Source organism: Leopardus geoffroyi, chromosome C3 (genome assembly GCF_018350155.1).
Source record: "Leopardus geoffroyi isolate Oge1 chromosome C3, O.geoffroyi_Oge1_pat1.0, whole genome shotgun sequence".
Lineage (NCBI taxonomy): Eukaryota > Metazoa > Chordata > Mammalia > Carnivora > Felidae > Leopardus > Leopardus geoffroyi.
Window position 1 is genome coordinate 26,682,934 of NC_059338.1, and position 22,052 is coordinate 26,704,985.

Genomic DNA, 22,052 nt, shown 5'->3' on the forward strand with positions numbered 1-22,052 from the left:
AGGCAGCCCTTGTGATGTGATGTTGAGGAAGGGCTGCAGAGGGGGGGAGAGGGCTTTCTCCGGCAGGCGGGAGGTTCAGGCTGCAGTACTGATTATCCTGACCCGCCCCAGATGACAGTCGTGGGAGAGGTCTGGGAATGCCAGGCAGACTCTAGCACTGAGGAGAAGGGGACTCTGGCTGGTTCTAGGTCTCGGGGCTTTGGTGTCTTCACTCCCCTCTGCCTCCAGAGGCAAAGCTGGAGGCCTCTTCTCGGGCTGACGAGAGAGGGGTCGGGGCCAGCCCCGTCTCCACTTTGCTGTGGGATCAGCTGACTCTTGTAGCAGCAGCACAGGGATCAGCTAACTCTCAAAATAGGCCCAGCAGTCGCACTCTGCCTGGCCTCCCCACCCCACCCCCCCAAGCCCGGCCTGGCGTGGCTGCTGATGGGGCCCTAATTATAGCTGCGGGCCCCCGAGTACAGGCAGCTGGGGCAGAGCAGGGCTCTGCCAGTCTCTGGTGGGTGGGAGGGAGTGCCTCACTTAGGTGGAGATTTTCCTGCAGGAGTGAGGGGTAGCAGTGGAGGGAGGCTGCTTGATCAGGAAACTGCGACCCTGGGTTGGCCGGCCTGCCTCTGTGCCCTCTGGCTGGCGGGGAGGGCGTGACAGTGTGGACTTTGGCCCAGGGACAGCTTCCCCAAAAGGTAACGTGGGTCCTCCCTCGCTTTCTACAGCTTCCCTCCTCTCTCTATCTCACTCCACCCTGGCTCCTTATCCTGAAGTTGGAGGGAGTGGCTGGGCATGATTCCGGGACCGACCGGGGCCACCCCCGGAGAGCACTTTTGGACTTGGGTAGTGGCAAGGCTTATGTGGCTTAGTTCTTATCTCTGGCCACTTTGCTTCCTCTGCCCCAGGGACTTTGGGAAGCCTCTTCTCTTTATCCCTTTGGCTTTGAAAATGTTTTGGGGTGAGAACAAACCATCTGGTGCCCTGGGGGTTGGGAGAAGAGGGGACAGGAGAGGACAGACAGGTGGGAGGACTGTCTGGAGGAGGGTGACCTGAGGGCAAAGAACACACGGCTGCTTCTTCCTGGTTGCTTTCAGCCTGGGGAGTGGGGGAGGGATGAGGATTGTTCAGTGCAGAAGGATTCTCAAAAGGAGCAGCTTCTTGGTGACCCTCTGCAGAAATCCTAAAACAAGGGAAGGAGTATGGCTCATAGTATGGAACCTGCAATCACCTGAACTCTGAGGTGGCTCTGGCTACCCAAGTTCTGTCTGGTCACCATGGGGAGCCTCAGAATCAGGATGTCAGCCTTGCTGTACGGAGAGGCTGCAAAAAGCAGCATACTGTGCTTCTGGGAGCACCCCGTGGGGGTTTTGCCTCTGGTTCAGGACCCGTCCTGGTTCTGCAAGAAGGCTTCCCCAGGGAGCACATCTGATATCCCAAGAGACAGGTCAAGTTCTCGGCCTCCACTTGACTTCCTGGGCCACCTGTCCTTTGAAGCCCCAGGATGGCACCTCCTGATTTGGTTTCCTGTTCTCCCTAGGATCTGCTTCCCTGTGCAGGTGAACCGGCTGCCTCGGGAGACCCTGCTGTGTGCCACGCTCTATGCTCTGCCCATCCCCCTGCCTGGGAGCTCCTCTGAGGCCAATAAGCAGCGGCGTGTGCCCGAAGCCCTGGGCTGGGTCACTACCCCCGCTCTTCAATTTCAGGCAGTACGTGGTTTTCAAGGCAGCGGCGTTTTTGGCCTTGGAAAGGAAGGAGGGGGATAGAGAGAGGGGCCGCACTGACCAATGCCCCTTGGGAGGGTTGGCCACTTGGGGCTCACCAACAGAGCCCAAAGGGCCGTGGCCCTGGTGGAGGGGACCAAGGCACGGGACTAGAGACCAGGACAGTTCATGTAACCAAGAGCTTTCTGGGCAGGACTTGGTGGCACAGGAGGGTTGTGCCGGGGGGCATGGAAATGTAGTGCTCCAGTAATGTGTTATCCGGCGCTGTCATTGGAGGGGCCTCAGAGGTCATCTAGTCGAGCTCTCTGCTTCATGGGGCATCCCAACTACCAGGTCATCCAGAGGCTTCCTGGAAGGGGTGTGCTTTTTTAGGACCTAGAAGAAGGAAAAGCCTATGGTCTTAAGGGGAGAATGACAGAAAGGAGTTGGGTGATAGCTTCAAAGGCAGATTTTTGGATGGGGGAGCAGGAGGAAAACCACCTCCTTTGCCATTGCATTTGTTGGCTTATCCCCCACTCCATCCTCCTTAGAGTCCTGACCTGTGGTCGGAAGCTTCTGGGCTTATGGCCAGCAACACAGGAAAACCCCAGTGCCCGTTGGAGCGCGCCTAATTTCCACCAGCCAGATAGCGTCATCCTGCAGGTGAGACTCCAGCCCCGGGGCCCTCCGTCCTACCCACTGCTCAGGACTGCTCAAGAGTCAGCTCCGTATTTTCTACCTTCAGGTTTAGGCTAGAATGGTAAGAGAAAGAGCTGGGCCATTGGGCACAGGATGGCGATGCGATCAAAGCAGCTGGGTGAATGTGGTTGGACTGGCAGTCCCAGAGTGGGAGAGTTCTGTGGAATCTGTGTGCTGTCTCCTGGAGGTCAACTTGGACTTCAAGGAGCCTGAAGGCACCCGCCCCCAGCCAGAGCTCAGTGTTGAACCCTCATGTTGCTGAGTCTGTTAAATATGAGCTGTTCCCCCTTGGAGCCTGAGGGGATGCCCTCCGGGAGTCCCTCAGTGCTCTATGGGGTAGACCCATTCTCTGTGGAGAGGAGGAGGGGGTGGTTAAGCCCAAAGCCTATCTACCGGCTTCTGGCTCCCTTTTATGATCATGAGATGCTTTGGTATGGAATATGGAACATCAAAGTGGATATAGAATGAAATAGAATGAGAGAGAGTGGAAGCTCCAGAGGCAGGCATCTTTGTCTATCTTAACTAACTGTACTCAATGCCCAGGACCTAGAAAAATGCTTGGCACATATCAGGGGTCAATAAACATCTGTCGAAGGAGGGAACGTAGAACTCTTTTTGAGAACCGGCTCACTCAGCTCTGATACCCAGTTTCGGAGGATGGACACCGGGTAGCATGGAGCAAGGGGACTCAGGATCACAGGGTTTAGAGTTGGTAGGGCCCTCACCGGGCGTGTGGTCCCACCTCCCATCAGGCAGCAGTGTGGTTCCAGGGCTCCTGAAGGCTCCCTAGCATTGGCTTGGAAGCTCCCGCTGGCTCAACCTGGTGACAGTTCTGTTCAAAGTTCTGGTCTGGGGCCGGCCCCCCCCCCCCCCCCCCGCCCCGGATACATCTCAGCCCAACCTCTTTCTCAGTTTCCCATTTTTCTCCCTCTCTCTGTTTTCTCACTTTTTTGCCGGAAGGGACTTTAAGGACCGCCAAGTCCATCAGCATTATTTTATAGACAAAGAACCTGCAGGGAAGGGGAGGTGGGGGAGAAGGGCAGGACCCCCCCCCCCCCCCCCCCCCCCCCCGTGTGCGACAGAGAAGCTGGAGACCCGGGAGGTGGCATTCCTCACTCACCTGCCTGTCCTCTCTCCTCGCTTCTCTGATGCCATCTTCCAGATTGACTTCCCCACTTCAGCCTTCGACATCAAGTTCACCAGCCCCCCTGGAGACAAGTTCAGCCCCCGCTATGAGTTTGGCAGCCTCCGGGAGGAAGACCAGCGTGTGCTTAAGAACATCATGCAGAAGGAGTCCTTGTACTGGTGGGTCCTGAGGTCTTCCCCATGTGTGGCTCAGGCTCTGTTCTATCCGACCTCTCACCTGCCAGCTCAGGTTCCTGCCTTGGGAGCGGAGGTGGAATGGAGTGGGCATTGCCCCTGGGCAGGAAGCAGGAGAGGGAGGGCTCTGCTGAGGGCAATCTCCAGGCTTTTTTTCATGAGCTGACACTAAGCAGAATGGAGAGGCCAGGGTCAGGAAATTAGATCTAGGAATGCCCATCCCCACCGTGGGGGCCTGGCTCAGACTCCATCCTCTGGCCCAGAGGACCAGAGCTTTGCCCCACGCCCCAGATATGCTGTCTACTACCTGTTGTATCCATGGGGGCAGCTGGCTCCTGCCCTCACCACCCTGCCTCCTCCTGCCCCTTCCACACCCACAGCCTTTGCATTTCTCTGGCCCTGCCACTTTCCAAAACGGATCGGGTGTCAGGGCAAGCTGGCAGCTCTCAGGGGTGAGTGAGTCCAAGCTGATGTCATCCCTGGGGCTGCTTTTCTCACTAGGATTGGAGGGGGTCGGGTGAGGAACCCAGAGCTGGATTTGCTGGTAGGATGGGGCTCCCGCCCTGCCTGCTCTCCCCATGTAGCTCTCTGGCTCCTAAGGCATGTCTGTAGGGGGAGGGTCGGGGGACAAGGAGACAGGGCTCATCTCATGTCCCACCCAGGGAGCCAGAGTAGCTGAGTGACTAGAGACCCTCCCCACCCCCACTCCTCTGCTGACCCCTTGCTTCATTAGCCCCTCAGCTCCTTTCTCCCATTAGACACCTGATCTCAGGCAAGGCTTAATTAGCTGTGGGTTCTATCAAACCTCCAGCTGGCCCCAGGAAAGCCCCAGAGGCTTCACAGCCATCCAGACCCTGACGTGTGGGGACCACTGCCCTCTGGTGGCTCAACTTGGGAGTGATGTTCTAAGGGCATCCACAGGAGGGTAGCAAATTTGGTGCCCTTGGCCTTTGTCTGTCTGACTGAGAGACGTCCCGAAATGTCAGGATCAAAGATCCTGGCCCCAGTTCCCAATCTTTGCTTCACACATTGCAATCACCCTAGGGATCTCTTGAAATGTTATTTATTTATTTATTTATTTATTTATTTATTTATTTTCGAGAGAGACAGAACGTGAGCAGGGCAGGGGCAGAGAGAGAGGGAGAGCGAGAATCCCAAGCAGGCTCCATGCTGTCAGCACAGAGCCCAATGCGGGGCTCGAACTCCCGAAACCGTGAGATCATGACCTGAGCCGAAACCAGGAGTGGGACACTTAACCGACTGAGCCACCCAGGCACCCCTAGGGATCTTTTGAAAATACCGACACCTGGTTTCCCCAGATGCCTGGTTTCCCCAGGCGTTCTGACTCAGCTGGTGTTCCCTGTGGCCCAGGCATGGGGACTTCACAAAATTCCCCAGGTGGTTGTAATGTGCAGCAAGGTGGGGGGACCTCTGAATGGGAGAATGTGTAGCATTCTCTTGGAGAGTAAGTAACCCTACCCTCTGGCTGAAGGTGTTCTCTCTCACCTCCTCCCCTAACACCCCCACGGCAGGCTCACTGATGCTGACAAGAAGCGCCTGTGGGAGAAGCGATACTATTGCCACTCGGAGGTGAGCTCACTCCCCCTGGTGCTCGCCAGCGCCCCCAGCTGGGAGTGGGCTTGCCTGCCCGACATCTATGCTCTCCTGAAGCAGTGGACCCACATGAACCACCAGGATGCCCTGGGGCTCCTGCATGCCACGTGAGTTGTAACACCCACCTCTCCTGACCATGTGTCCTTCCAGAAGCCGGGGCTTAGCCCTGCCCATTGCTAACCTGAGCCAGCCCTGGGGAAAATGGTAAAGTGGGCTAGGAAATTCAGGGCTCTTTCACTTCTCCTTTTTTGCTTTTTCTTTGTCTCATTTCCCCGCAGCGTTCTATTGTGAACATTTTTCAAGCATGCTACAGAACTGAAAAATTTGCAGTGAACATCCATGGACCTGCCACCTAGATTCTGACCGTTTTCACTCTTTGCTATATTTGTTTTATTGCGTATCCAACCATCAATCCATCTTCTTTTGTAATACATTTTAGTCTAAGCTGCAGACATCCTCCTTCCCTCCCAAATACTCCAGCATATCTATATCATTTAACTAGAGCTCAGTATTTGTTTTTTCTTTTGAGGCCAAATTTACATACAAGGAAATGCCTGAGCCTTAACCTGTACACTTGCTGTTGATAGGCGCACACACACCCCTGTGTAACCCAAACCTTACCACTTTGTTCAACTTTAAAGTCCTCTCTCCCTCTTTCCCTCCGAAGGGTCCTCTGGGGACATGTGCCTTCCAGTATCAGACCCCTGGGCTGCCTTTTCCAGATGGTCCCCAGTGTTCTTGGCTTCTTTCGTGCTGCTCTTAGTAATTAAAATGTACCCAATCCATGTGTCTTGCCTTCAGGACTTTTTGAGGCAACGTTTTTGCTAATCTCTGCTAAACTAAATTCTGCCAAGGGGGTACTGGCTTATATGAAACTCTGTGATTCTCCATTCTTCGCCTGGCCGGTTTTGCATTAAAGGATGGCACCAAGAAGACACAATCATGCTCTCTGATGATGGGAATTTCTGGCACAGGGGGAGTTAAGGAGACGATCTTCAGGAATGGGGTTGAAGACCTTGTCCGGTTTTCTTTAAGTCCTACCAGGAATGATGGTGGCCACCCTCCTGTTTCCCCAGCGGCCCCATGCCAGCTCTGACCAGGAGACAGGGCCATTCTCAAGGGTTGCTCTTCAGACAAGGTGCTGAGGATTGCAGATTCCGAGAGGCCTTGCCTTCTCTCCACCTGTGTCTCTGAAGCCCAGGTGTGAGGGTGCTTGCTCACTCCTGTGTCGCAGCACCCGCGACTGGGTCGTCAGAGTGCTGGGCTCTGTTTTGTAGCTTCCCGGACCAGGAGGTGCGTCGTATGGCCGTCCAGTGGATCGGCTCGCTGTCGGATGCTGAACTCCTCGACTACTTGCCGCAGCTCGTGCAGGTGGGCAGACCGGCCTTCCCTCCAGTTCTGATGATCCCTTCCCCAGGCCCCACGTCAGTCTGCATTGTCCTTGTGGGACCCAGGGTCCCCAGGATAGTGGCAGGTATAGACTGAGGACAGTCAATACATCGTCCTACTCCCGTTCCCCTCCACAGGCCCTGAAGTATGAGTGCTACCTGGACAGCCCCTTGGTGCGATTCCTCCTGAAACGAGCCGTCTCGGACTTGAGAGTGACCCACTACTTCTTCTGGTAAGACCGTGTGTGGAGGTGGGAGGCAGACCTGCATCTGTAACTCGGTAGTATGTTACTCTTAGGTGTGCAAGGGCGGGGAGCTAAGCCGTCTGGGTCCCCGTGTGTTGCTAACTTACTATGTGGCCACGGGCTAGCACCTTTTCCTTGGTGGGGGGGAAGGGGGTCTCAGTCCCAAGGGCACAGCAAGGATCATCCCTGGCCCTCCCTTCCACCCACACATGGCAGAAATATAAAGGGGGTGCCTGGGTGGCTGAGTCGGTGAAGCGTCCGACTTCAGCTAAGGTCGTGATCTCACAGTTCGTGGGTTCGAGCCCCGCATTGGGCTCTCTGCTGTCAGCACAGAGCCCGCTTCGGATCTTCTGTCTCCCTCTATCTGCCTCCCCGACTCTTTCTCTCTCTCAAAAATAAACAAACATTTAGAAAAATATATATAAAGGAGAAATGAAATGCCGGGGGGCTTTGAGCTCTAATAAAGGCAAAGTGGACACAGACTGGGATGCTGATGAACACTTCTGTATGCGTGCAGAGTCTGTTTTCCTCCCAGCTTTGGGGTGGGTTTTCCAGGGAGCTGGATCTGACCCCATCCCCCCATTACACACCCTTACCTTTGATCCCCAGTCCTGACTCCCCACCCTTTGCCTTGCAGGTTGCTGAAGGATGGCCTCAAGGACTCTCAGTTCAGCATCCGCTACCAATATCTGCTGGCAGCCTTGTTGTGCTGCTGTGGCAAGGGGCTGAGAGAGGAATTTAACCGCCAGTGCTGGCTTGTCAACACCCTGGCTAAGCTGGCCCAGCAGGTCCGAGAGGCTGCCCCATCTGCACGGCAGGTGAGTGGGGTAGGGCTGCCTCTACCCATTTCTGGTCCCCGGCTTTTGTCACTAGTCATTAACTCCTTAGAAATCCTGGCCAGCAGGATGGTACTTGACCATCTGTGATTTAGGGACTGGAAGGAGGTACCTCTGCCTCTAACCTACAGGCCACAAAATTGACAGTCTGCAAACTGGATACAGCCCATGGATGTGTTTTGTTTGGCCTGCAAAGTATTCCATTTTTATTTAACGGCTTGCCTTAAAGGCTAAGCACATTTGTGTAAGTTGTTCACTGCACAAGAGCACCGAGCCAGAGAGGGCAAGTGTGGGCTGAAATCTAGTCCTACTTTGTTCACTGTGCTATGAGGTGTAGCTCAGGGCCGCCGCTACCCAGAGCAGGGACCTTTATCTGTTTGTACAGCCGGGCTGTGTTAGGCCAACAGTGTTCCTGGATGCTAACATTTAAAAATTGGGAGAATTTAGGGGCGCCTGGGTGGCTCAGTCAGTTAAGCGTCCGACTTCGGCCCAGGTCACGATCTCATGGTCCGTGAGTTCGAGCCCTGCGTCGGGCTCTGTGCTGACAGCTCAGAGCCTGGAGCCTGCTTTGGATTCTGTGTCTCCCTCTCTCTCTCTGCTCCTCCCCCATTCATGCTCTGTCTCTGTCTCAAAAATAAATAAACATTAAAAAAAATATAAAAATAAAAATTGGGAGAATTTAAAGTCCAGATTGCCGGCTTTTCTTGGCAACAGCCTGAGCAGCACCGCCCCCTTGAGATGCACCTGCTCTCTCAGTTATCGTAGCCTGCCTCACACTGTTGTGTCATCTGCCTCGCTTCTGTAGCTGTCTGGGCTTGCTGCCCACGTGCTGTCCCAGGCACGACACCCCAGGCTGGGGTGCTTTTCCTTCTTCACGGTCTCCTGGGGGGTGTCCGCACTTCTCAGATGGCGGTTTTCATACCAACCACTATACGGCGCCCACCTCTGGGAGGGGCCTGGTTCCTAGGGGAGCTTACGGGCACCCCTCTGACCCCTACTCTTTCCCCCCTCCCTCTCAGGGGATCCTCCGCACGGGCCTGGAGGAGGTGAGGCAGTTCTTTGCCCTCAACGGCTCCTGCCGCCTGCCACTCAGCCCTAGTCTGCTGGTTAAGGGTATCGTGCCCAGGGTGAGTGACTGGTGGGTTTGGGGCTCTTGGAGCAGGGAGGGCTCGTGGAGGTGAGGCCCTGCCACCCTGGTTATTGATAGATATGAGGAAGAAAGGCATATCGGAGCCACTTCTTGGCCCTTGCACGTACAGACTTTTGTCTGACAGCCGCGCAGGCTGGAGGAATTGGGTCGGGGGCTGATGACGCTGCGTTTAAGTCCAGGCTGGTGATAATGACAGCAGCTGTCCTCTGTCGCTGCCGAGTACCGCCTTGTGCCCACGCTGTTCTGAGTGCTTTACACTGGTTATCCCATTTTACCCTCACACCCCTTATGAAGTTGGTACTGTTGTGAGCCCCATTTTACAGAGGAGTAAGACTGAGGTATAGATGGGAGTCACGTACTAGTAGGTTGTCTGCCGAAGGGATGGGAGCGTGGATGTCAGGGCCGAGGCCGTAACTAACCAAAGCAGGGCAGTGGACCCAGCGGCGGTGGGGGCGGGGGGTGGAAGGAAGGAGTGCGGGCTCCCCAGAAACCCGGCACAAACCACGAGCAGGCCAACCGGCAGCATCTTGACCCACGATGCTGAGGCCATTTTCCTTCGTGACCCCCTGTCACTACTCTGTCTCCCATGGCAGGACTGTTCCTACTTCAACTCCAACGCCGTCCCCCTCAAGCTCTCCTTCCAAAACGTGGATCCCCTGGGTGAGAACATCCGTGTCATCTTCAAGGTGAGGACACTTTTCAAGCCTGGGGGGATGAAGGTGGTAGAGGGAAGGGGAGAAAGGGGGTCGAAGGGTGTCAGGAGCCCCAGGGCAGTTCTCATCCTCTTACCGGGTGCTACCATTTTCACACGTGGAAGACTCTCAGGTGACAAAGGAAATAGACTAATTCTGCATGGGCGCCGCGGGCCAGGAACAGAATGTTGGCAGGTGGAATGAGGCAACTGGCTGCTCCGTGTACCAAAAGAAGAGCTTTCTAGGGGGCAGGGCTGTCCTGACAGTGAATGGATGCAGTAGTGATCTGCTTGTACCCAAGGGCATTCAAGCAGAGGCTGAATCACTGCACCACAGCAAGGTTGAAAAGGAAATTAAGATAACAGGTGCAGGTTGGCCTAGATGAACCCTCAGGTCCTTTCTACTGGATGCATCCATACAGCTGAGAAGTAAATGATAGTCGGAGAGCAGATAATCTAGAGGGGGAGGTGAAATGCATGTATGCGACTTTGTAACTTACTTATTGGCCGTGTGTGAGTTCCACATCCAAGGTATAAATGCTCCAATTTAAAAAAGGCTTGATGATCAGGAATTTGAATTCAGGTGGGGATGTGGGATTGAAGAGAGAGCCGAAACATCACGTGGGCAAATGTGATTACTGACCCATCTCTGGTCGGTTGAGCTGGTGTGAGGTGAGACGGGAGATGGGAAAACTGGACGGTCCCCTGTCACTGTTTGGGCCAATGTGGTTCTCTTGGGGGGTCTGGGAGCCGGGGGAGGCAGTGGAGATGAGCTCTGGTCATTTTCTTCCTCCAGTGCGGGGACGACCTTCGCCAGGACATGCTAACCCTGCAGATGATTCGCATCATGAGCAAGATCTGGGTCCAAGAGGGGCTGGATATGCGCATGGTCATTTTCCGCTGCTTCTCCACTGGCCGGGGGAGAGGTCAGTTTGGGAGCGGGTGGAGGGCACCCCTTTGCTTACTGGCCTTCTGCCCGTCCCCCAGCATGAATTGTGTACTTCTCCAGAAAAATAAAAAGGGCAAGATTATTTCAATAGAAGCTGTGGGGATGGCATTAAAAAAAGGAAGGCACGGCAGAGCGAGAAACTGGAATAAAATAAAACAGACTGGCAGACATAACAGCCAACCTATTGTGTAGACTTCGGGTTCTGATTCAAACCAACCAACCATAGAGAGGTATTTTTTTGAGACGCTAGGGGGGAATTCAAATATAGACTGACCTAGGGTAAAGAATAATCGTTAATTTTTTGGATGTGCTAATGGCATGGTGGTTATGTCCTTGTTAGTTGTACTTGAAATATTTATGAGTGAAATGACAGGTCTGGGATTCGTAACAGGGCACCTGTCTGGCTCAGTGGGTAGAGCATGCAACTTTTGATCTCAGGGTTGTGAGTTCAAGCCCCACATTGGGCGCAGGGCTTACTTTAAAGAAGGAGAAAAAAAAAAAACCTCCAAGAAGGAGGGAAAAAGCAGGGTTGGGTGGGTGAAATAGGTGAAACAAGATTAGCAAAATGTTGATAATTTTTGAAGCTGGGTGATGGTTATGTGTGAATTCATGATACCTTTCTGTATTCATACGTGTGTGTATGTAACACGTTCGTACATATATATGAATAATTATTCTTGAACGTGATTCGCATATTCCCATAGTAAAAGTTAGTTCATAGCCGCTGCTCTTTTTTTGTTTCTAAGGGAGACCAAAGAGTCCCAGGGGCCCAGTGTGGACAATGAGGCTTGGGGAATGGTATTCCTCCTATTGCTATCCTTTTCCCCTTATTATCAGACTTTGTCCAAATATCCTAGAGCCTAACTTACAGGGAAGCATCCAGCGAGGCTCCTGTGGTTCTCTCCCCACGGTCCCCTTCGCTCTGCCCTGGAGTGCCCTACCCGTGTTTTCTCTCCCAGGGATGGTGGAGATGATCCCCAATGCTGAGACGCTGCGCAAGATCCAGGTGGAGCATGGGGTGACCGGTTCCTTCAAGGACCGGCCCCTGGCAGACTGGCTGCAGAAACACAACCCCGGGGAGGACGAGTATGAGAAGGTAGGGCTGGGGGTAGGGGCGAGGCAGGGTGGGGTGCGCCCGCCTCGGGCACATTGCTGTGTTAATGCAAGACCTGCACACGCACAGAGGAGACGACTCAGCTGTGCCAGGAGGAAAGAATCTGTCCCCTGAGCCACTGGAATGCTTCTCCTTCTATCCTCCTATCTTCTCCTTCTGTGGCTATCCTCTGCTTGATGTCAGACCTTGTGTTTTTTAAAATAAAGTCTAAACCGCTCATGTCACTTCCCTGTGTCTGAAAAGGTAAGTCCAGCTTCCGTAGCCCGCTATACAAAGCCTTTGGTGATCCCGCCCCACCTGCCCCTACCGTATCATCCACCATACCTCCTCTCTTATGATAACTTATGTCCCAGCCATGTGTTCCCTTCCCTATTCCTCAAAACACACCCTCTCTACGTTGCCACATTCCAGATCCTCTACCCTTGGAGAGGAGCAATATGGATTTTTTCCTCCCGCCCCTCCATCCCATATGCTATTTATTAGTAACGTACATTTTTCAGGTATTAAATGGCCACCATGCAGAGGCACCGTGCTTGGTGCTGGAATTATGATTTCTTCTGGCCGATGTAATAAAAAGTCAAAAAAAAAAAACATGATAGAAGTACGTACAGCAAGAATACACAGAGAAACCAACTCTGTGTCTTTGTGTTTAATATCAGTCTTTCAAAGGTAGCCTCTCAGCTCTTCTAGGCTTTCTGCTAGAATAGTGCCGGTGGTCTCTTCTGATGACTTCCAGTAGGAAAGAGCTGAGAGCTGTTTGTCTCCTGGCCACTCAGCAAAGAGAGTTTCCCACAGCCTTCAAGTGAAAGCCCCTTAAATCAGGAGAGCGCCCTTGACCTGGTGAGATTTCCTGCAGTTATACTCCGCATGACTCCGGTGGTGACACTTGAGTCACTTACCCACGGGCATATCACTATTTTGTGAGTCAAGATAGGATGCATTGGGGGTAGAAGGAATATCTGTGGCGGGAAAACAAGCTGATAGACGTGAAGGTCCAGACCGGGAGGTGACGGGTTGTGTTCCTTCTTGAGAGGTTTGTCTTCAGTCATCTATTTCCCTTTCCTAGGAATAGTCTTTTTCTTCCAGAAGGCGCATTCTGTGATTTTATAGATTTTCTGTTCTTAGATTCCTGTGGATTAGTCACCGGGTTCAATTAGACAAGTGGCAGGAGTTTCTGGTGGCTAGTTTTTTTTTTTTTAATTAATATATTTTTCTAAGTTTTTATTTATTTGACAGAGAGAGGGAGGAAGGGAAGGGCAGAAGGGAGGGGCAGAGAGAGGGAGAGAGAGAATCCCAAGCAGGCTCTGCACTGTCAGTGCAAAGCCCAATGTGGGGCTCGAACTCTCCAACCGTGAAGTCATGATCTGAACTGAAACCAAGAGTCGGACGCTTAACCAACTGAGCCACCCAGGCACCCCCCTGTGTGGCTAGTTTTGAAACAGGCCTTGTGGATGGCCAAGAAGCTGCAGGGAGAGAAGACCCCCAAAACCCTGGGGAGAGAAAAGAGTGAGCATTGAGTGAACAGTGATAGCAAGTGGGGCTGTTGGGGCTCAGTGGGGGGGGGAGGGGGGGTTGTGGGAACTGGGAGGGCCTGGGACTCAAGGCCCTGAAGGATGAGTGGAAGTTTGCAGGAAGAGGCTGGGAGGGGGGGGGGGGGGGCCGCGGCACACATTCCCTATTTGGAAAGCTTTCTCTCATTCTCAAGTCTGTACATTCCTCATTGGCTATGACAGTTTTTACCCTCTGCTGATGGGTCTTTCTTGATTTCTTAAGAATTCTATGAACCACACAAAGAGGATTCATAGGGTGAAAGGTATCCATGTGCTAATTCCGTTATTTTTACCTCTTGGAAAGACAAGGGGATGGAGGCTGACCTGATCACATAAGGTGGACCGAACCCCTTAGCCCTCTCCCCCTGCTTTAAACTTAAAAATATCCTCACGCAGTTTACCGACTAGAGATGTCCGATTTTCAAGTGTAAAACACCCCTAGGAGTGTTGAGCTGGCTCAGCTCTTCTTTGGTGTGAAATGACTTCAGTTAGATTAGTGCTGAGCTGCTGCCAGTAACTGTGGGTAAGGGAGGTGTCTGTGAGGCAGGGGGAAGCCTGGAAGAATTCTGAGCAGGGTCAGGAATGGACCCTTGAGTTGACTGCCTCAGTGCTCTGCTTGAGTCGAGATGGTCACAGCCGTTTGGGAACGTCGTAAGCATTAGTCTTCCTATCTAACAGGGTCTCTTCTGTCTGGGCTGGTCAAGTCTGGGCTCCAGATGAGCTCATGGGCTTTCCAACCAGTGTCCCTAGGAGAAACAAAGGTGCAGAAGAAGGTGAATTGCAGATCAAGTGGCGGAGATATACTTACAAGCCCTCTGTCTCCTTATGCCCTGTAAGACAGGAGAGAACTTCCTATGTGCCTGAGTGTGTATGTCCATACACGATGAAGGCTGAACGGGCAGGTGTGAGGTGCCGTGGGGGCTCACGAGGGCCGAATTCAGTCTGGCTGTGGCCCCTGGAGTCCCTCGGATCCGGCTTTATGTCCTGCCCTCCCATCTGCCTGCCTTCCTCCCAGGCTGTGGAGAACTTCATCTACTCCTGTGCTGGCTGCTGCGTGGCCACGTACGTCTTGGGCATCTGTGACCGGCACAATGACAATATCATGCTGAAGACCACGGGCCACATGTTCCACATAGATTTTGGCCGCTTCCTGGGCCACGCACAGATGTTTGGCAACATCAAGCGGTAAGTGGTCTCCTGAAGCCAGGCTGTGTGCGTAGGGCAGGGAGGTCAGTAGAAATGGTTCAGCACTGAACACAAGCCTGTAACAGAAGGGGCTATACTTCAGTCCCTGAGCTGAGCAGCTCCAGAGAAGGGAAGCCTGCTACAGAGGTCAAGTCCTTGCGAGGTCTTGCAGACGAAGGTGGGGACCAGCTCTTCTCCCTCCGTGCTGAGGAGCGAGCAAAGGGAAACGGGCCCAAACCACAGCAAAAGGGAACACGATTAGATATCCAGGAAAAAATACTGGTAGCTCACGGACAGGGAATCAATGAAGGATGTCTCTGGGGATCTTTTTTTAAAAACCTCTTTTTCTTTTTTTTAACGTTTATTTTTGAGAGAGAGACCGAGCACAAGCAGGGGAGGGGCAGAGAGAGAGGGAGGCACAGAATCTGAAGCGGGCGCCAGGCTCCGAGCTGTCCGCACAGAGCCCGATGCGGGGCTCGAACTCACGAACCGTGAGGTCATGACCCGAGCCGAAGTCGTATGCTCAACTGACTGAACCACCCAGGTGCCCCTCTGGGGATCTTTTAAGATTAAGGTAGGAAGAGAAAAAGGATAAAGTTAGAGCCCCGTCTCCCCAGGTTCCCACAAGTGTTGAGGGGAACCATTCTCTGATGTAACCCCACAAGGTGGGCTTCCTCCTCCATGTTGACCTTCTACCTGTATGTTCCCCTTGGCCCAGGGACCGTGCCCCCTTTGTCTTCACCTCGGATATGGCGTATGTCATCAACGGGGGTGACAAGCCTTCCAGCCGCTTCCATGATTTTGTTGACCTTTGCTGCCAAGCCTACAACCTCATTCGCAAGCACACCCACCTCTTCCTCAACCTTCTGGGCCTGGTGAGGAGTTCCATCTCTCTCTGAACCCCTGCCTCTTATCATCTGGCACCTTCTTTAAGACTCCCCTGTCTGGCTTCAGAGGATTTCTGGAGATCTGTTTCTCTGAGGTCTAGATAAAGGCAGGGCCCAGACTACTGGTGACCGTGGTGTCTGTGCAATGTCTGGCTTCCTGCCCCAGCCCCTCCATTCCTGTGGCCTTCTAGCCACTGCCCACGGCATCTGTCTACCGCCTTCTAAGAGGGTTAGGGAGCCTCACTATAGAAAATAGCAGGGGAAGAAGCACCAAGAATTCCTGGCTGTTCCAGGTGCTCTCTCTCCAACTTTGCTTTTCTCCTAGATGTTGTCCTGTGGGATCCCCGAGCTCTCAGACCTGGAGGACCTCAAATATGTGTATGATGCTCTGAGGCCTCAGGACACAGAGGCCAATGCTACTACCTACTTCACTAGGTAATAATACCCTGTGCACAGAACAGCGCTGCCCACCCCGAGTAATTCATGTCCGGGCTGCCTGGAGGAGGATGGGGAGGAGTAGGGCTGGGGAGACAGGAAAGGCTTAGCTCAGATGGCAGCGCTTAGAGTCGACAACTCGTGTCGTCCCGACTTTGCCTCTGCCTTTAGGGAGGTTACTTGACTTCTCTGACTCCGTTGTTGGTGCTGAGCTTTGTGTGTACAGAGCCATTGCAATCTCTTACTTACGTTCTTGCTGGGTGCTGGTCAACGACTTTGTTGATGGGATGACCGTGGGTTTTCTTTAGGGTTCGGCTCTCTGGATCAGAGCCTTTCCGTTTATCAAAACGTGGAGTTCCATGGTTCCATGTTCCCACATTTGACAATGTGTTCTAACATAGAACCTCTCCTTTTGATCAGAAGTCTCTAGATTGAACGGTGCTTGGTGAGGCTTCACTGTACTGGATGTCTACTATATATAGACCTTTACATGCTGACCCTGTGGTGGAATCCCTCATTCCTTCCTACCTTGGTTTAACCATCCAAAGATGCTCAGGAGGGCAGCGAGGGGAGATAAGCCCCCAGGATTCATATGAATAAATTGCATGTAGATGATCACGTGCCCATCGAGCACTCTACGAGGATATTACCCAGGGAAAATGATTCTGTCTGAACTGCGTGGGGGTCTCAGGTGTCAGAGGATATTCGCTGAGATAGCTCTGTCCAGCCAGTGGGGACTTGGGTCCATGGTTACATCTTTTCATTCCCATCGTCCTGCACCAACAGGTTGATTGAGTCCAGCCTGGGCAGTGTAGCCACAAAGCTCAATTTCTTCATCCATAATCTGGCTCAGATGAAATTCACAGGCTCAGATGACCGGCTGACCCTTTCCTTTGCCCCCCGAACACACACGCTCAAGAGCTCTGGCCGCATCAGTGATGTTTTCCTCTGCCGCCACGAGAAGATTTTCCACCCCAACAAGGGCTATGTAAGTGTCTTCTCCAATATGACCCTGCCTTGCTCCCCACCGCCCCCAGCATATTGGGATTCTGTCTCTTCACATCCACACGTGGGCACTGGAGTTGTGAGCATCCCGTGCCAGGAGCCACACAGTCACAGACCACTTCCCTCTCCCGTGCCCAAGTGGGCTGCTGGAATCAGGGAGCTGAATTGAGTGGTTATTCCCTCTGGGTCAAAGATCCTATGAAACATGTATAGGAAATCTTTGCTTTTCAGATTCCTGCACATGTAATGTCTATCCTCTTCTTCTTTGGAGGCACTTTTGCTCTTTTCCTTCTGGAAAGTGTATTCCCCCAACACACACACACACCCTCTTCTGTTCCCTTACCTACTCCCTTCATTGGGTGCACAGGGGTTGGCAGGTACTGTCTAAGACTTGGACCTTTGCAGGTTTATGTGGTGAAGGTGATGCGAGAGAATGCTCATGAGGCCACTTACATCCAGCGGACGTTTGAAGAGTTCCAGGAATTACACAATAAGCTGCGGCTGCTCTTTCCTTCTTCCCTCTTGCCCAGGTAGCTGTCCCCTCTCTTCTCTGCACAGGGAGATTCTGGGGAGGGAGACTGGAGCTGCAGAGGGCTGGGGGGTGGGGTGGGGGGAGGGGGGTTGGGGGGTACTGCAGGATCCTGAAAGTACCCTTTCCAAGATCTGTTTGGTTTTCTTGGCCTGGTGATCAGTGTGATGGCAAGTGCCCCCCCTGCTGGCCGGTATCTCCTGACTCTCTCAGCCCAGTCTTGAAAATAAGCTTGAGCCCACCTGCCAGAAGGAGAGAAAACTGGGTCTAAGAGGACTGACCGAATCTTTGTTTCAAAGTTTCTTCTCTTTTTTTTTTTTAATGTTTATTTATTTTTGAGAGAGAGAGAGAGAGAGAGACAGAGCGTGAGTGGGGGAGGAACAGAGAGAGAGGGAGACCCTGAAGCCAAAGCAGGCTCCAGGCTCTGAACTGTCAGCACAGAGCCCGTCGCAGGGCTCAAATTCACCAGCCATGAGATCATGACCTGAGCCGAAGTCAGACGCTTGATCGACTGGGTCACCCAGGAGCCCCTCAAAGTTTCTGGTCTTTTAAAGAGTAAAAGATAAGTAAGCAAAATTTGGTATATACATACAATAGAATGTTATGAAATCTTGAAAAGAAGGAAATTCTGGCACATGCTGCAACATGGATGAGCCTTGAAGGACCTTATGCTAAGTGAAATAAGCCAGTCACAAAAAAGACAAATCTTGTGTCATATTCCACTTATATGAGGTCCTACAGTGACCAGATTTCTAGAGACCAAAAGTAGCATGGTGGCTACCAACGCTTGGAGGGAGGAAGCGGAATGGGGAGTTGTTTAATGGGTACAGGGTTTCAGTCATGAGAGATGAGAGTTCTGGAGAGGGGCGCGGTGATGGCTGCACAGCTCCGTGAATGTGCTTCATGCCACTGAACCGTACAGTTAAAAATGGTTAAGATGGGGCGCCTGGGTGGCTCAGTCGGTTAAGCGGCCGACTTCGGCTCAGGTCATGATCTCGCGGTCCGTGAGTTCGAGCCCCGTGTTGGGCTCTGTGCGGGCTCTGTGCGGGCTCTGTGCTGACAGCTCAGAGCCTGGAGCCTGTTTCGGATTCTGTGTCTCCCTCCCTCTGACCCTCCCCCGCTCATGCTCTGTCTCTCTCTGTCTCAAAAATAAATAAACGTTAAAAAAAAAATTTTTTTTTAATGGTTAAGATGGTAAATTTTGCGTTCTGTGTATGTCACCACAATTTTTTAAAATGATTCTTCAATGAATTTTGGCCCTGATGGGGAAAACTGCGAGCTCCTCCAGAGCCCCCGAGGCACTTCCGGGGAGCCGCAGGACGCTGCGCATCAGCGTGGTTTTCTTGCCTGGCATCCCTGAACTGCGGTGCGAGATGCTGCGGGAAGGAGTGTGTCGCTGGAGCAGACCCCGGGAGCTGCGGGAGGAATGGGGCCGGCTAGTGAGACATGTGGGTCAGGTCGCTGAAAATGCCAATGAAAGGTGGCTAAAGCCTGTCGCCTCTTCCTCTCTTTTCCCTTCTTGCCCCTCGGGCGTTCCCACGGCCCACCTGCCTCGCCAGCTTCCCTAGTCGCTTCGTGATTGGCCGCTCGAGGGGAGAGGCGGTGGCCGAGCGGCGGAGGGAGGAGTTAAACCGCTACATCTGGCACTTGACCCACGCAGCCCCCGAGGTGGCTGAGGTGAGTGGGCTGTCTCTTGTGGGCTGTTCGGGGAAGGTCTGTTTGGTGGGGAGGGGTGGGGTGGTATGTAGTGGAAGCAGGGAGGATGCGCGCCCCCTGGCGGTCAAGGACGGGATTTGCGAGGAGGGCGGTGGCCGGCACAGCGAGGGAGGGAGGGGCGTGGCTGCAGCGCCTGGGGTCGTGCTGGTAAACGCTTTGAACGTGTGCCTTCTGGGGCAGGTATCAGAGGCGGTCTTGGAGTGCTGGTATTCAGAACCTTGGGAAGGAAAGGAGATTTTTGAGCAGGTTGAGTGTGTATTTACCTAGATTTTTTTTTAAACAAATGGCATTGTAATTTGGTATTATAATGGGCATAAAAACCAATGTAGGCATCACGAGCCCCATCCCATCCCCCCCCGCCCCCGACCCATCATCTAACCCCATTTCTGTGTTTCCTTCCTAGTTGTCTATAGGCAAATGTGACTCTTACTGCTTTAGCTCCAATATCACTAGATAATATTTTTCTCACTTGGTGTTTATAATAAGCAGCACTTTGAATATCTGTACGAAATTATACTTTGACTTGCAATGCCAAAATCTCCTTAACCGTTTGCTTCTTGAGAGAGAGATTATGCACCCCCCCCCCCCTTTTTTTCACTATTAACGCTAGAGTAGGTATTTTCACACATTTTAGTTTATGTTTTCCCTAACAGACTTAGGAACCATTCTTGAGAGTAGGATTCATGGGCTCTGTCCAGAGTTGGCTCAAATATTTCTCTGCTTGAAAGGTGTATGTGTGTCCATAGGGGAGGGGGCGGCACAAAAGAACAGACTGCTTTTGACCTGATGTGACTTAGGTTTTTTTTTTTTTTCCTTTTTGAAGAACTTTTTGTTATGAGAATTTTCAAACATCTGGAGAAGCAGAGAAAACAGTATAATGAGTGCCTATGTCTGCATCACCCAAACAGTTCATGTTTTGCCATATTTGCTTCATCTCTTTTTGTATGGAGTATTTTAAACTAAATCCCAGACATCATGACATTCTATCCCTAAATACTATGTATTCTTATATAACTATAGAAATCATACCATCTAATATATAGTCCATATTGAAAATCTCCCTGTCATCCCCCAAATTCTTTTTACTGAATTGGTTGGTTTGAGCCATGGCTGGTTGGCCATGAGAGCATGGCTGGTTGGTTTGAGCCATGATCCAAATAAGAAGAGTGCAAAAGATATTTGGTTCCATTTTCTCAAGTTTTTTAAAATCTGGAATAGTCCCTTGCCTTTTTTTATGGGTCCGTTGCCTTCTTGAAGAGTGACTCTGTGTCTGATATCATTTCAGTGTGATTTGGTATACACCTTTTTCCACCCCCTGCCCCGAGATGACAAGGCTACGGGCACCAGCCCAGCTCCTAAGTCCTCAGGTACGCTGCCTTCTCTGTGACGCTCCTGCCAACCTCTCTGAACCATTCCCGAAGGTCATCTCTCCTGCCCCTCCCTCCCTCCCCAGTTCTCTTCCCTTGACCTGCCTCTGTCTCTTCGCCTACTGGCTGGAGAATCTGGTTTCCCGCTCAGGCTGTGGGGCCCCCGGCTCCTCGTGCAGGTTTCCCAGCGACTGGATATCCTCCTGCTCATTACACCACACAAACTGGATAGAACATCTCAACCCGATTCTGAATCATGTTCACAGACATCACTTGACCGTTCCCCCATCTGATATCAAGAACCTGACAGGGAGATCCTGGGGAATGGGTGGGGGGAAGGGGTAGAGGACAACAGAAACAACTGCCTGGCACCAGCTGGGGACGAGACTTCCTTCGTGACCTTTCTTGGTTTCTTTGTCCCTCCAGACGGCTCATGGGCCCGGCCCGTTGGGAAGGTGGGAGGGGAGGTGAAGTTGTCCATCTCCTACAAAAACAATAAACTCTTCATCATGGTGATGCATATTCGGGGTTTGGTAAGTACACACACACAGCCTTCACGTGGTTCTGTATCTTTCTTCCGGTAGTTTTCTGACTGGTCAGAAGTTTTCTCCCTTCCTCTCATGAGAGTAACCACAGAAGTTACTGAGTACCCCCAGTGGCCCTGCTACCAGGCCAGGCCTGAGATATGACTAAGCAGGCAAGCACCGCCAGACACAGGTTCTTCCTACCTGCGGTCTTTGGCAAGTTGTCTAAGTGTCCCGACCCTCATTGAAATGAAGATGTTAGTATCTACCTCGTAGAGTTATGGAGGGTTTCAATGAAATAGCGCATACAGAGCACTTAACAGAATGCCTGGTATTAGTGTTGTGGCAATTATGATGATTATTATGAGGAAGAGGCCCAAAGGGTTTATTACCTGGTTGTAGAGATAAGGCAGCCACATGATGTCCTTCGAGCATAATCAAGGCAGTATATAATCACAAAATTGTTGGTAGGAAGGGGAAGGGAACTTGCATTCAATACCTGCCATGTGCTGGACTTTTGTGGGTTGGGGCATTGGTGTGTGGCAGGGGCATGAACTTTGGAATCAGAGCAACCTGGGTTTCACTCTGACAAGTTCATTCATTCATTCATCATTCATTCATTCATTCATTCATTCATTCAATAAATGTTCATCAGGTGCCGCCTCTGTGCCGGGCACTGATTTATTAGCTCTAGATCTAAGGGTAAACAAAACACAATCCCTGCCTTCAAGGAGCTTACATTCTAGTAGGAAGAGACAGACAGACAAACAGACGAGTGAAATATATGGCAGGTCAGATAGTGGTAAGTGCTCTGGAGAGGAATAAAGCAGAGAACAAATACTGGGGTGGAGTGAAGTAGTGACAATTTTATAAAGAGTGGTCAGGGAAGCCTTCATTGATGACAGGGTGTTCAGGCAAAGACGGAACAAGGTGAGGACCGTTCCAGGTAGAGGGAGCAATTAAATCCCAAAGCCCTGAGTCAGGAACCTGCCTGGGGTGTGCTGGGAACTGCAAGGGGTCATTGTGGCTGAAGTCTGCAGAGCAAAGGGGAGAATGAATAGTAGATGTTGGGGTTGGAAAGGGCACAGCACTCCAGAACCTGAGTCCCATAGTCAGGACTGTGGCTTTTACCCAGAATGAAATGGGAACCATTGGAGGGTTTT

The 22,052-nt window shown here is 52.2% G+C and overlaps 1 protein-coding gene across 1 annotated transcript in view; it reads left to right on the forward strand.

Moving 5' to 3' along the window:
* PIK3C2B (phosphatidylinositol-4-phosphate 3-kinase catalytic subunit type 2 beta) overlaps positions 1 to 22,052 on the forward strand; it is a 65,627-nt gene that overhangs the window by 39,547 nt on the left and 4,028 nt on the right. Inside the window, 20 exon segments of the mRNA XM_045456330.1 lie at positions 1,523 to 1,670; positions 1,672 to 1,691; positions 2,237 to 2,348; positions 3,547 to 3,689; positions 5,237 to 5,425; positions 6,596 to 6,689; positions 6,845 to 6,939; positions 7,589 to 7,769; positions 8,807 to 8,914; positions 9,531 to 9,623; positions 10,425 to 10,554; positions 11,537 to 11,673; positions 14,257 to 14,426; positions 15,145 to 15,301; positions 15,639 to 15,748; positions 16,535 to 16,736; positions 17,159 to 17,283; positions 18,842 to 18,959; positions 20,284 to 20,365; positions 20,792 to 20,898. Coding sequence (XP_045312286.1) covers positions 1,523 to 1,670; positions 1,672 to 1,691; positions 2,237 to 2,348; positions 3,547 to 3,689; positions 5,237 to 5,425; positions 6,596 to 6,689; positions 6,845 to 6,939; positions 7,589 to 7,769; positions 8,807 to 8,914; positions 9,531 to 9,623; positions 10,425 to 10,554; positions 11,537 to 11,673; positions 14,257 to 14,426; positions 15,145 to 15,301; positions 15,639 to 15,748; positions 16,535 to 16,736; positions 17,159 to 17,283; positions 18,842 to 18,959; positions 20,284 to 20,365; positions 20,792 to 20,898 — 2,521 coding nt within the window.